The sequence below is a fragment of the Polistes dominula genome, unplaced genomic scaffold (genome assembly GCF_049000335.1).
Source record: "Polistes dominula isolate Pdom_NZ unplaced genomic scaffold, Pdom_raw_medaka contig_31, whole genome shotgun sequence".
Taxonomy (NCBI): Eukaryota; Metazoa; Arthropoda; class Insecta; order Hymenoptera; family Vespidae; genus Polistes; species Polistes dominula.
In genome coordinates, this window is record NW_028300925.1 from 3,491,618 (window position 1) to 3,506,081 (window position 14,464).

Sequence of the window (14,464 nt, forward strand, 5' to 3'; positions counted from 1 at the left end):
GTACAAATATGATGAAATTGCTATTTCAAAGTTTCAATCTTTATTGATAAAGTATGGCGTGTAAGTTTAAATATAATACTATTATAACAGGGCATAGTTAAGTAATCTTTACTAAACACATTGTGACTATTATATCAGTTCTGATATAGAATGTTATAAAAAGATATATTTACCTAAGTTCAGTTTCTTTATTTTTATAATGTAATAATACTTGGGAAGACTTTTTTTTCTTTGCTTTTTTTTTTTAATGGAAACTAATGAGCAATGTGATTCATTTAATAGTTTCGAAATCTTCCCAATGAATGTGTTATTGAAATATTTTTTGTTTATATATATCTTGTCTAATACTATAAAATCTAATTTTAAATAATCATATTACAAACGCTAAAAATGTGCTCGTGTTTGTTTTTTCTTTTTCTTTTTTTTCTTTTTTCTAAAACTATAAAATGCATAATTTAATACTAAACAGTCAATTAATATTGCAAACATTTCACCTAAATTGTATCACTGTAAATCTTAATGTAACTTCCAATATCTTTAAATACTTGCTAATATTTAAAATTCTTGTCAAATATCTCTCCACGTCATAAAGAAGAGAAAAAACTTTCGAATATTTCTGCTGATGTGTGGCTTTTTTTTTCTTTTCATCATCCAAAATATATTTTTTTATCATGTTGCATTGTAATCAATAACTTCTACATAATTAGCTGGAAATAATCCGTATGTTCCATCAGGACCCAATCCTTGCCACCAACCTTCATCTATGGCATCTATGTGAGTGATTATATCACCAGGATCAAAAGTAATTTCTGTATCATCCGCAGCTTGATAATCGTACAAAGCTCTTGCTTTCATACCCTCATTATTGGGATCAAAATATAAATAAGAACCATCAATCTGATTATATAATTCGTTATCTGTCATTTCTTCTTTATTTGTAATAGGTTGCTCAGTCTCTTGTTCGTGTGAAGATATTTTGGAATCATGGACTGAGACAGTATTTGTTACCGCTTCTGTACCAGAATTCACTAATACTTCCATATCATTAACCTTTTTTACTTCAACAGGTGTTGCTTCTTCAGTTTTAACATCTACGTGTTCCTTTTGCTGACTTTCTTCTATAGCCTTTTTAACAGCTTCTACATGACCACCAGTCTTTTGCGAAGAATGTTGTTGAACTTGTGAAAATTTCATCTGACCAGCTGCCGAATTTTGTTCAAAAACAGCTCTAGCATTAATCGTTCTTTGAGCTATTAATTGCTGTGCTTCTTTGCTCCTTTGTCTTCTTAATTCTTCGCTTCTAGATTTATGATCATCATCATTATCTTCACTATATTGTTGACTAGCTGCTATACGATTACGTAAATTATTAGCTTCCTCTGCACGTTGTTCTGCTAATTTTTGTCTTGCTATTGAACTCTCCTTAGCAGATACCTGATAATATTGCAATAAACATTGTAAATGTTAACGAGAGATTCAAAAATCAACAGTTAAAAGACAACAAAATTTCATTAACAAACCTTTTGTTCTCTAAGTTGACTTTCCTTCTCTTCTCTCATTCTAATTTCTTTCTCCAATCTAAGACGTTCTTGTTCATTTCGAATTCTTTCATGTTCCAGTCTTTTCTTTTCCTCTATTTCTTCTCTTTGCCAAAATTGATCTCTCTCCGTTGCATTTATTTCTTGTTCCGGTATTACTCTATAGAATAAATCAATTTTCAATCATATTCAACTAATGAGAAAAATAAACAATAAAAACATACCGTTTATATGTTGTGCCAATTGGACCCATATGTGCATCATTTTCACTACGTGGTTCATTAAATTTATATGCAGAAGCGGTAGCTCTAGCTAATTTCTCCATAATAGCATCAACTTCAACATCATCTTCGGAACGAGCGGTAATTGTAATGTGAGCACCTTTTAATAATTTTTCTACATCTCTAATATGATTTGCACATGTTCCTTTTCTAACAATAGGTGCACCTTCTCCTTGCTAAAAAAAAAAAAAAAAAGATAAACAACATATTTACATATCACTCATATGATGTGAATATATCAATGAAAATTATTTCATTCTAATAAAGTATCTCACCCAATTAATGAGTAGACATTTAGGTAGACTTGTTTTAGTATCAATAACACGACAAAAGGCATACATAATGTGACTACTACTTAAACGATCAATCATTTCTTCTAATCCACCATTCCCTGTACCGACAACTTTCAAATTATTTGTCTGTCCTTCATATCCAAATACAGCCCTGCAAAAACACATAATTGCATAAAAAGATCATGAACAATTTAGGATAGATAAATAATCATTATGATTGTGTTCTGACTAGTAGTGACAGTAACTATACCTAATACATATATATATATATATAGAATAGTATCACAGAATAAAGAGTATTTAAATAATGAATGATATTATTAACATTAATAGATAAATTTGTATGTAAATTAATGATACTTTAATTATGATAAAAGTAAAGTATTAATGAAGGATAAAAAATTCAAAAATCCTACCAATTAATAGGCGACTTATCATCGACTACATCGTGCCAAGCAGCCACCAACGTATCTTTGTTTTTATTTAAATTAATTGACATGTTTGTTATGAATTCATATAAAATAAGTCAAATGATCTAACGAATGTTTTAACAGTGCAACCACTGAGGTACAATAAAAGATGGTCAAAGACGCATCTTCACGTGTATCTCTAGGTTCACTTTTCTGATTGCGTGTCAACGCCCTTTTGTTACCAACTATGGAACGATAATATTCTTATAACGTTAAGGTTCATTATTTTTTCAATCAAATAATCCATTTCATAATCTAGCAATGTTTTAATGTCTTATTCTAAAATAATTATATTTTAAATATATATATATATTTTTTTTTATATATTATGACGTCTCCAGATTTGCGGTTAGAACTAAAACTTCAGGGGGCTATTCTTTTAAGCACGAACGACTGTATTCAATTTCCGACACTTTATGAGTGAGTCACGTGACGATACATGTGGATAAGCCATTAAATTCAATCATACAATTTTACTTATTTTTTTATTTTTATTCAGAATTTAAAAAATAAACCTTTTTTTTTTTTTAACTGCAATTTAAAAAAAAATGAGTTGTGGTAATAATTATTTTCATGAAAAAAAAAAAAGAAAAGAATATGTACTATATTAAGTAAATTTATTTTAAATATATGATGCGTGTTAACATAAAGAAATATTCATTACAGAATTTATAACATTAATAACATTATTAATATATTAAATACAATGTATGAACATTTTTGCAAACAACTCTATATACAGCAATATCAAATGATATTCGCGTTATTTCATTTTTATTTAACAATTAGATCATTAAATATTATATTTTTAATTTAAATACTAGAAACAAATTGTAAATAGAATTATAGAAAATAAAATTATATGAAAAAAAAAACATTATAATTCTAAACGAATATAGAATAAACAAACAAATCTTGTTTTCATTTTAATTATGAACAGTATTAGTTCTTTGCAATTCTCCAGAATGTCTAGCATGATTCATCATAGATTCTACTCTATTTGCAGTTTCTCTAACAACATCAGATATCTCATCTGGTAAATGATCCAACGTAGGAATATGTGCTGAAAGTCTTTTGTAAACAGAATCTCTATTTCCATCCTTTTTATGTCTACGTTGTTCTTCATATTTCAATTGTTGCTTGAAAAATATAGCATTTTTAATAAATTCCAAAGTATTTTCAAAACTTTTTCCAGCACTGTGCATTCCTTTGATCGCACTAACACCATACTCCACGTCATAACATCTACCTAAAAGTTGTTGCTGAAGAGCCAATACTTCAACTCGTTTTTCCACCATCGGTGGTAAAGCTTTTCTAACGTGCTCTTGAAGCCGATAAAATGCCAACGATGGCTCGTTTGCTACTATGTGCATATTCTCAGATATTCTTTCCGTTGCTAAAAAAATAATATATATATAATCATTTTCTGAACAAATAAAAAAGACAAACATTTGTTTTGAAATATTTTCTAACCTTTCTTCACTTTAGTTTCTAACTCTTGATCAGGTTGATACACCTTTGCTGTCATTTTTTTATATCAAGAAATTGTTATTATTCAATAATAACGTAATAACTTGTTTAAATATTCTATTTTAACCTATAAAGAAATATTTATTTCGATATTATTTGATGTATATAAAAATGAGACATAAAGTAAACAAATATAAGTCAACGTTTAAATCAGCTGTTTTATGATTCGTTTTCGGCGCCACTTTCGATATCATTAATCGGAAGTAATTCGTGTACAAGTCATTTTCTGAACAAATAAAAGAGACAAACATTTGTTTTGTTTTTTCTTTTCAAATATTACAATTAAAAAAATAAGAAATATTTTCTAACCTTACTTCACTTTAGTTTCTAATTCTTGATCAGGTTGATACACCTTAGCTGTCATTTTTTTTATCAAAAAATTGTTATTATTCAATAATAACGTAATAACTTGTTTAAATATTCTATTTTAACCTATAAAGAAATATTTATTTCGATATTATTTGATGTATATAAAAATGAGGCATAAAGTAAACAAATATAAGTCAACGTGTAAATCAGCTGTTTTATGATGACAGTTAAAGCGGATTCGTTTTCGGCGCCATTTTCGATATCATTAACCGGAAGTAATTCGTGTACAAGGAAGACATTTTCTTGATAGAAACGTGGCAGTAAACGGGGCGCTGTTGGCACTTGCCAAATGTCTCTTCAAACGCGTGTACTTTGATAGTATAGAAATTGACACGAGTGAAGCGGTCAAATAAGGTATGTGTGAATTTTATTTAATTTAATAACAATATTTTCTATATAAAAAATTCAATTAATAATTTACATATTTCAAATAAAATAACATTGATATTTAATTAAACAATTTATTTCATCAATTGTTGTCATTTTCTTACATAAAAGTCAATGTAACAATAAACTTTCCAAATATTTTATGTTTCAATATGAAATAATAACCAAACTTTGATCAATGTTAATAGAATTTTTATAACAATCATTTTTATATATTTGTCTTTAAAATTTTGTTTATAACAATAATATGTAATTAATGTAAATGTCAAAAATATGTACTTATAATATACCTATAAAATATCTATTTACATTATTATATTTTTTTTGTAGAATGAAGTGGCAAATTGTATTCGCAGCTTTTGCTGCATTATGCATAAGTGTATACGGAGAGGAAGAAGAAGAAGCTGCCAGACTTTTAGTATCTAAACAAATTCTTAACAAATATCTTGTAGAAAATATGGATATTATAGTAAAGGTAAATAATCATAACACAGTCATTTATTTTATATGAAAAGATTTGTCTTTAATTAACCTATTATTTCAACAGTACACAGTTTTCAACATTGGTAATGCAGCTGCATTGGAAGTCGAAATAACTGACAATTCTTTCCATCCTGATCACTTTACTCATGTAAGTGGAGAACTTAATGCTAGAATAGATAGAGTACCACCTTATACAAATGTGAGTCACACAGTGGTTGTAAGACCACGTAAATTTGGATATTTCAACTTTACATCTGCTGAAGTTTTGTATCGACGTAAGGAAGATGCGTCTAGACTTCAAGTAGCAGTAAGCAGTGAACCTGGTGAAGGACTCATCGTTTCATTTAGAGATTATGACAAACAATTTTCCTCTCACGTGGTAAATAATACCTCTTTTCTTGTTTCTTATAAACAAAATATTGTTTTAAAAGAAAAATAATGTTATTTCTTTGTCGTATCAATTATTTTCAGATTGATTGGGCTGGATTCGCTATAATGACTTTACCATCATTAGCTATTCCATTTGCTTTGTGGTTCTCCAGTAAAAATAAATACGAGAAATTGTTGAAAACTACTAAGAAACATTAAGTGTGTGTCTGGGGTTTTGTACAAATATTAAATTATAAAAATAAAATTTAGGTCATTTGTAAGAAGAAGATTTTCTTGCAATATCGTCGTCAAGAGATCCAACCGTACCATCTTCTGGCATACATATATATTTTATATATAATAATAGATATATTATTTATAAATATTGCCAAAAATTTTTTACTAAATGATTAATGCATTTATATATTTGTAAAAAAAAAAAAAACGAAAACAACTCATACCAATTATTTGAGATTTATTCAAGAGTTGAATATATTTTAAGAAATTATTTTTATTCATTTTTTTGTTAAATATAATAAGAAAATTATGTTAAACGCGATCATATATTATTTTATAATTTAATTTGTTCGATATAGGTACAACTTTCATTAGATAGTAAATTCTATACATCCAAAAAATTAAACAAATTTGAATTATTATTTTTCAAAACAATTTTTTATTTTTTCTATATTTTTTTTTTTCATACATAATATATGTTATTGAAAAAAATTGAGTAATAAAATAAAGTGTTTTTTTTTTCAATTTTTCTAATAAACATCATGTAATATATAAGTACATGAAAGATTTACATATTATATAAATAGTAAAACAATACAAAACATGGTGATTATTTCTATTTTAAACAGAAAACAAATAAATGCCATAGAGTTTTACTCTTGTGTTCATAGATGTGTGAATGTTCGACTAGGAAGCACAGACCACTCATCAACAACAATTTCTATTTAGTACAAACAACAATAATACAATTTATATTAATTGTATTACTGATGCGTTTTATACAGTCTTGGTTGTTATACAAAATTTTATAGTGTAAAACTATATTACAAAATGTACATTATGCATATTGGTATGCAAATTTTTTTTTGTATACGAACTTTTACATATATTAATTAATTATAATAATAATAATAGTAATAATAGTAGTAGTAGCAGTAATAGTAGCTTTCAACACGTACAGTAAATGATCGGTTAATGAACAATGCAAACCGTGAACACTTTCTTCAAAAAATTATTACATTCAAATAACCCTCACCTTACAAAACAAACACAAGAAGCAACGATGCTGTGTTTAACATTTGTAGAATTATTTAATATTTTTTTTTCTTCTTCTGATGATCAATTAAGTGTGGGTAATGAACATGGTCTTTAGTGACCACCCACTTTATATTTCTTTAACTAACAATTCAATTTAAAGATCTGTTTCGTCTAGACAATGGTGTGAATAGACCACGAGGATCGCCATATACCGGTTCAAATGCTGAAAATGGTCTTAATGGTGAAGTTGGACTATGAGGACTAGACATGTTCGATGTGTTCATAGTAGGAGAATATGGTGTGCTGGTTTTTCTTACTGTCGGTGGGCATTTATCGGCTGTAAGTGAAAAATAGTATTTTCATTTTCTTTCCAATCTATTATTTACTTATGTTAGATTTTTTAAAAGCAACACTTACCAAATACGGATCTATTCTTGATCGTTAAATCAACGTTTGTCACTCTATTTTTCCATACTAAAAATAAGAACAAAGTATATTAATTTCTCATATATATATATTATATAAATTCATAAAAATAAGAATTGATCTTACTGTAGAAACAAGTTATCACTATTACAGCGAATGTTCCAAATGTGTATCGATGGAAATATATATAATCAACCCATTGAATACCCGAGAAGGGCATAAAATGATCGTACTTCGAAATACGAATGAAAAGCTACAAAATAAATAGAAATGTTAAAGTAAAGTAGAAGTATCATGAAATTATTAATTTAGATTTTTTTGTCTATTTACTTACAGAAATATTTTGTTTCGTTAGTTCATTCGATACGATTATTTTTTGTCCTTGAATATCTTCTTGATTATTCATTAAACGAAGACGATATTGAGTCCAAGATTTGAATACCAATCGACCACTTACGGTTATTCCATCGGGTACTTCGATCTTCAAAATAATTACAAATATTTGTATATTTAATATAATCTAAATATTAAGAAAAAAAAAATAGTATAACTTACAGTAACATGTTCCAATACTGATTGCAATCCAAAGATTTCTAGCGTGGCAACGGGTACTGTTTGAGATTGTGGATTGACAAACAATATTTCTTTTGTACTAATGAATATAGGTGGAAGATATGTTAGTTCTAAAGGAGTAGCTTCAAAATCACGACTTCGTGCACTAATTTGAATACGAGTTTCTAATGTACTGAGAGGAACATTTGGTGAATCCATTGGTATTATATCACAGTAATAGAAACCTACAAGTATAAACAATATTTTTGTTCAAATATTTCATATACCATCTTGTACGATATTTAATATATATTTTATACTAACCAGTCGCAATGCTAAATCGTGGTTTCACGAGAAACATATCTTTTACACCTATCGAGTTACTTGGTATGAGTTGTATATTGCATGTGTATGGAAAAGTAGTAAGCGTGAATGAAGAAGAAGTTCTACATCCTCCTAAACCTCTTGACAACACGTTATTTTCTTTAATCTGTTCATCTTTACTTTTAAGTACAAGTGGTACACTAAATGTTTCAAAACCAGTTACATTTCTACTTCGTATCGGTACTATAGATACCTATAGGAATTATAAATATATGAAATATATTTTTTTAAGCATTATATATTATTAAAAATATAAATTCAAAATATACCTTAGATATCGCTTGAACAGTTACTTCTATCTCGCCCTGCATTTGAGTGGCAAGACTATGCTTCACAACAGCGTGTCCAACGTTTCGTGCTCTAGCTATTCCAGTTATCGGATCAATAAGCAATATTTCCGGTGCAGTGGATTGCCAATAACCTGGATCACCATCAGATGAAAGAAGTGGCATAGAGAAACATACGATATCGCCTACAGTCAAAGTAGTCTATAAAATAATATAATATTGATTAAAATAATGAATAATTTATATGATTAAAAAAATAGAAGTTTTATAAGTATAATATACCTTTGTTGGAAAAACTATATCACCTAGTCTCATATATACATAGTCAAACATTCCTTGATATTTATCATTAAAAACTTTAACAACTAATTCTCCATTTTCAATAAATTTAGTAGTTATCAAATTTCCAGGATTAATTATAAATGTTGCTAAATCAACGCGATTTAAAGTTGTCTTTATATTTGTTTCAGCAGCATGAAATTTCATACCAACATTGTCGTAATATTCTACAATATAATCCAATTCCATTCCTTTAGGTAACATATTCAATTCTTCTCCACTTCTTATACGTAATTTTGAATGTAGAGAAAGCATCATGTAATGAATTGGTTTAACCTATAGTCAAAATTTATCATGTATTACATATTAGAATCATATTGCATCATATGTGTATTATAATATAAAATATTGCATATTAACTTACATCAACAACAATGGTTAATATCTGTTTGACATTATACATTTCTACGTTTGTAATAGAAATAATAGTTCTTCCAAATTGATCACCTGACTTGATAACTCCATTATGAATAGTAACACTTTTGGATAATAAATTTAAAGCATTAGGATCCTTAGAATTATTTTGTTGTGTACTTGATATAATGTGATACATAACAGATCCATGTTTATCCCAATTAGTTTGTAATTTTAACATTGAATTTGGAGCCATTAATATTACTGATGAACCACTTGGTAAAGGAGGATAAATTAAACGTAATTCTTCAAAAATTTCGATTTTTACAGATGTAGTATACGTCACTTCGTTTCTAAGACCACTTAATTTGCTAGATGGTACGGTGACATTTAAATAAACGGTGACTGAACCAGCATCAACAGCTTTTGCTCTTATTGATACTTCATTTTGATAGCGAATATTTATTCCTGTACCTTCGTACATATTATGTAAACTTAATAAGTTAGAATCGCTAGAAGACCACGAAAAAGATAATGGCAATTGCATAGATCCTATTATAAGTGGTGTTAAATATTCTGGAATACCAAATGCCCAAAGTGGAAAAGTACCTCCTATTTTGACGCGAGTTATAGGTGTTACAATTTTAACACCTTCGAGATACAATACGTGAATGGTAGTAGAATCTTCAGAATAAATGATTTTATTTCCTTTAGCATTAAGACCAATTGCTCTTGCTATAATTTTAGTTTGTCCATTTGATTTACCTTCAAAAACTCCATTATGATCAATACTTAAGATTTCATTATTCTTTGTTGAAAATTCAATTTCGGCGTTGGTTGGACCACCAATTGCTTGAATTTGATAGATTGTTCCAATTAATATTGTTAAATTTTTTGGATGTATTTTTAAAGGAAGAAAAACTTGAATGGAAACTGGTTCACTTTGGATTATTAATTCATTTGCTTCACTGACAAATATTAATTGAGTTTCACCTTCGTCAAGACCATAAACTTTAAATAGCACTTGATCGTACGGTGGATTACCATGTTCGTTTACAGATAATTGTTTGATCTCGATATATTTGTTTTCAAATTTAGGTTTAAAATTTAATATATCTAAGGATGGTAATTTAATTATATTTCCATTGGTATCCAATAATTTGAGTGCAGCAATTACACATTTGCCTTTTTCAATTTTATTGATAACTTCTGTCTCTATTACAGCTAACTGTTGTACTTCGATAACAGCTTCTGCTTCTTTCGAAGGTAAACAAAGATCTCTTAACGATATATGAACTATTCCTGCTTTTTTTGGCTTAACGCTAATTACTTTTGTTGGTTCCATGTAACGAACATCAGCCACATCATTGGAACTTAAAATAAATTCGTAATATCCAGAACCTTGAGTAACTTCCAAGTAATATTTTCCATTAGGATCATTTAAAATGACTAATCTGTTTGGATTAAGAATGGTATCGTTTACCAAAGTTATTTCTATGCAATTTTCTATTATAGGCGTTTCAATATTGCCTTTATCATTTTGCACAGGAAATGCAGGCCATTCAGGTGTTATTCGTAATTTTCCAAGTACATGCTTTTGATATCCAGTTATTATAGCACATATGGTAAACTTTCCAAAACGTTTAGTAAATACAACATTTTGATAATATCTCTTTGGCAAAACTACTTGCATATCTGTCAAAGTTTCTTCTATGGAAGCAGTTGATATTTCCATGTGACCAGCAGCAGGTGGTTTTATATTCCATTCGATGTTTAAACTAGTAATGTTATCAAATTGTTTGCCATCTTCGTCTTTAACCATTATAATAAACTTTTGACTCTTATCGCTGTGAGCTAATATTTTGTCAGGATTTTTTTTAAGTGGACAACTATTACTATCTTTCACTTCTGGTTGAAGATAAATGTATCTTGGCTTTCCACAAGTAACTTGTGTCGTTTGTTTTGCATAAGTAGTCTTACAATTTGGTAAGAGAGGAACGTTTGACACAGTATATGTTAATGTTACTTCTCCCAATGCTTTGCAAAGTACTTCAAACACAGATATATCGTAGGATATACTTAACGAATGCATGTGCTCTGTTACCTCAGCAATATTTTCATTAGAACTTATCATTTTACGTGAATAACTTTGTGATTTACCAGACCACGGTTGAGGACCACCCTTGAATACTATTTTTCTGGAAGATCCAACCGCAAGTAAGGTTTCTTTACTTTTAGGATGTACAGCTGTTAATGGTTCATACGCCGATACAGTTATGTTGTCTGTTAAATATTTTCCATTAACATTATATGCTACTGTAACTTGAGATATACCAACACTCGAACTTATTATTGTAATTACAGTGCATGATATTCCAATAGGTTGTACATCTTTGCTGGAATTCTGTACAAAATTACCATCAGGAATAATCGTTTCAAAATTGATATCTCTGCAATCATTAAATGGAATTTCTTTGCTATCCGATCCATTGGTTAATTTTCCATATAATGCAATATGCAAGTGTATAGGTTCGCCAACAGCTGCTTCGATACTGTATTCAATAATTTTTAATTTTGATGGTGGTAATACATGTATCTTTGCTGTATCTTTATTATACTGATTTCTTGACATTGCAACTATTATTTCTGATGAACCTGGAGCCAAAATTTTGATGCCTCCATTTTGAGAAACTGTTACTACGGATGAATGTCTACTTGTCCATGTATATGAACCATCACCACCATTTGCTTTTAAAACAATGTCATACCTAAAAATAACATTTCAATTCATTACATAAATATATTGTTATTATAATAAAAAAATGTAAATATTTAATACAATTTAACATACCTTGATTTACTTCTAGAATCCCATAGAACGGCTAATACACGAGGACGTACGGTTACAAGGGTGTGTATCACAAGTTCGACTTCCGCAGAAAGTGGCGAAGGTAAGCGAATTTCTTTTCCATTTTTATCCGTTATTCCATATAAAGTAGCTTTAACTAACATAGTTCCACAAGTGATAGGAACACCAACAATATAAGTTCCATTTTGTGATACAAATTTGGTATCAAAATAATTTTTATCCACTTTAATAGATACTTTTACACCTTCACCGATATGAAACTTGTGATCTTTACTAAAAGTTTAAATAATTTATTATATAAATGAATTTTATAATATTCATTTTAATATATAGATTTAACATACTTGTCATATAACTCAACAACGATCTCATGCGTTTGTCCTAAGATCAAACCCCAATTTCTGTTAGGTAACACTGCCAGAGAAATATACGCTACGCTATTTATATTGACCACAGCTGATGGTAAAATAACTGGATATTCATCTCTAACATTTTTATCGTGTAAAAATACTTTAGTTCTGCCCATTGAAAGTGCATATGCATTGCTTATGTTATTATCAATATCTAACATGTCTGGATTTTCAGCTTCTAAGTAATATTGACTAAAAGGAAGATTGATTGTTTCTAAACGACCTTGCTGAATCTAAAAAAATATAATAAAATTTATTACAATATTATTTATTATTAATTGATAAAACAAGTAGTTAATTTTGAATTTATTCTAAATACCTGCATTATTTTATATTTGAAACTATCAAATTGCATCATAGTCACTTCAGAAGGAATAATAATTAGATTAGCTATAACAATTAATTCGACTTCTATTGGCAGTACATGTCTGTATTCCAGATAAGGTAATTTTACAGAAACCTAAGAAAAAAAAGGTACGTTATTTGTTGTTCTAAGGCAAAGGGGTTAAATATGAATTACCTTAGCTGTGCCAGTACGAATTCCTTCTAAAAGTACAATGTGACCTTTTTTACCAACTGCATCTAATTCCGCCACTGTTAGAGGTGTTTCATATTGCGATTCATGATACGTTAAGAAACGTAAAACATCACCAAGAATTTTATTATCGGATTGAGAGCGTTTATCGAGATGACCAATGTTCCATAAAAATTCAACTCCAGCCAAAGTTGTAAATTCATTTCCTATAAAAAATATTTATATTAATTTGTTATTAATTGATTAATTAACAATTATATATTATTTTTAAAACATTGTAAAATAATACCTTGTTCATCATAGGCTCGTACTTCAAAAGCTTCAGGTGCTTCTTCAATGTATAACTCTCGTGTTGTTGTAACAAGATTTAATGAAAATATTGCATCTATTATAACATCACAACGTAACAATTGTCCTGTGTTAACATCTTCTGCCAAAACAATAGCTGTACTCCTTGTTGATTCTCTGGTTATAGTTTGAATCATAATACTTGACGAACAACTTTTGTCAAAGTTTTCACTTATCGGAATAAGTTGAATAATATCCAAACGAGAAGTTGACCTAAAAATATTTTTTATATTTATATTAACACACACATATGTTCAATAATTATAAAATAATATATCATTAATACTTCATCCAGTATAATTTGTAATAAATTTTAGGTTATGTAATAGATAATTTCAAACAAAAAAAGAAAAGAATTATTGTATTAAGTTAGAGTAAAAAAATATTGAAATATTTAAAAAATATCAATTATTCAATAATGTGTTAAAAATGATCGATCATGTGTCAATCAAAAGTATTTTAATCACCATTGATAACAGCCGCCATCGGTTACTTCGAGGGTAAAATTAACCGCAAAATCATTAAATACAGGTAACAAAACTCTCGGCACATTTAACCTATGTGTCGTAACATTGTTCGTTCCGTACAATAAAAAAATATAGAAAAATAATACATTATAAAACATATTTGTCGTTGAAATGAAACCCCGGTTTCTTTTTCCCTCCATGTGATCGAAGTTTAGCTAAACTTCCCGGCATTTAAGATAATTACAAAGATTCGATAGATCGATTCGATACAAAAAAATACATCGATATATCGTAATATCGTTAAGTTGAACAATCGATTGTATTACCAAGTCAAATTCACACTTTGTATTTTAATGATTTTTTTTTTAGAAATAATTTTTCGTCAACATTACTTATAACAATAAAATAATTGATTAAAAAAAATTAACAAATTAAAAAATCGAAGAAAAATATGTCAATGTAAAATAAATAAAAATTGATAAAAGTTGTATTGAAATA

The 14,464-nt window shown here is 28.2% G+C and overlaps 4 protein-coding genes across 4 annotated transcripts; 1 reads left to right on the plus strand and 3 right to left on the minus strand.

Moving 5' to 3' along the window:
- Positions 1-17: 17 nt before the first annotated feature.
- Abp1 (Actin binding protein 1) lies at positions 18-2,969 on the minus strand. The gene is made up of 5 exons (XM_015334917.2): positions 2,529-2,969; positions 2,095-2,263; positions 1,763-1,995; positions 1,521-1,698; positions 18-1,434 (listed from the first exon to the last, which is right to left on the minus strand). Exons 1-5 carry the CDS (start codon positions 2,609-2,611, stop codon positions 670-672), a joined length of 1,428 nt encoding a protein of 475 aa, XP_015190403.1. The 5' UTR covers positions 2,612-2,969; the 3' UTR covers positions 18-669.
- Positions 2,970-3,182: 213 nt separating this feature from the next.
- LOC107074016 (BLOC-1-related complex subunit 8 homolog) lies at positions 3,183-4,565 on the minus strand. The gene is made up of 3 exons (XM_089171009.1): positions 4,422-4,565; positions 4,056-4,179; positions 3,183-3,978 (listed from the first exon to the last, which is right to left on the minus strand). Exons 2-3 carry the CDS (start codon positions 4,108-4,110, stop codon positions 3,509-3,511), a joined length of 525 nt encoding a protein of 174 aa, XP_089027135.1. The 5' UTR covers positions 4,111-4,179; positions 4,422-4,565; the 3' UTR covers positions 3,183-3,508.
- Positions 4,566-4,697: 132 nt separating this feature from the next.
- Positions 4,698-6,174, plus strand: SsRbeta (signal sequence receptor beta). Its single transcript, XM_015335025.2, has 4 exons — positions 4,698-4,835; positions 5,199-5,343; positions 5,416-5,730; positions 5,823-6,174. Exons 2-4 carry the CDS (start codon positions 5,200-5,202, stop codon positions 5,937-5,939), a joined length of 576 nt encoding a protein of 191 aa, XP_015190511.1. The 5' UTR covers positions 4,698-4,835; position 5,199; the 3' UTR covers positions 5,940-6,174.
- A 488-nt stretch (positions 6,175-6,662) lies between these two features.
- On the minus strand, positions 6,663-14,208 carry Gp210 (nucleoporin 210). The gene is made up of 15 exons (XM_015334890.2): positions 13,967-14,208; positions 13,441-13,712; positions 13,137-13,357; positions 12,936-13,076; positions 12,551-12,849; positions 12,189-12,479; positions 9,348-12,105; positions 8,927-9,259; positions 8,627-8,845; positions 8,298-8,550; positions 7,977-8,218; positions 7,756-7,902; positions 7,548-7,674; positions 7,413-7,469; positions 6,663-7,332 (listed from the first exon to the last, which is right to left on the minus strand). The coding sequence occupies exons 1-15, from the start codon at positions 14,164-14,166 to the stop codon at positions 7,145-7,147; spliced, it is 5,748 nt and encodes a 1,915-aa protein (XP_015190376.2). The 5' UTR covers positions 14,167-14,208; the 3' UTR covers positions 6,663-7,144.
- Between the last annotated feature and the right edge of the window lie 256 nt (positions 14,209-14,464).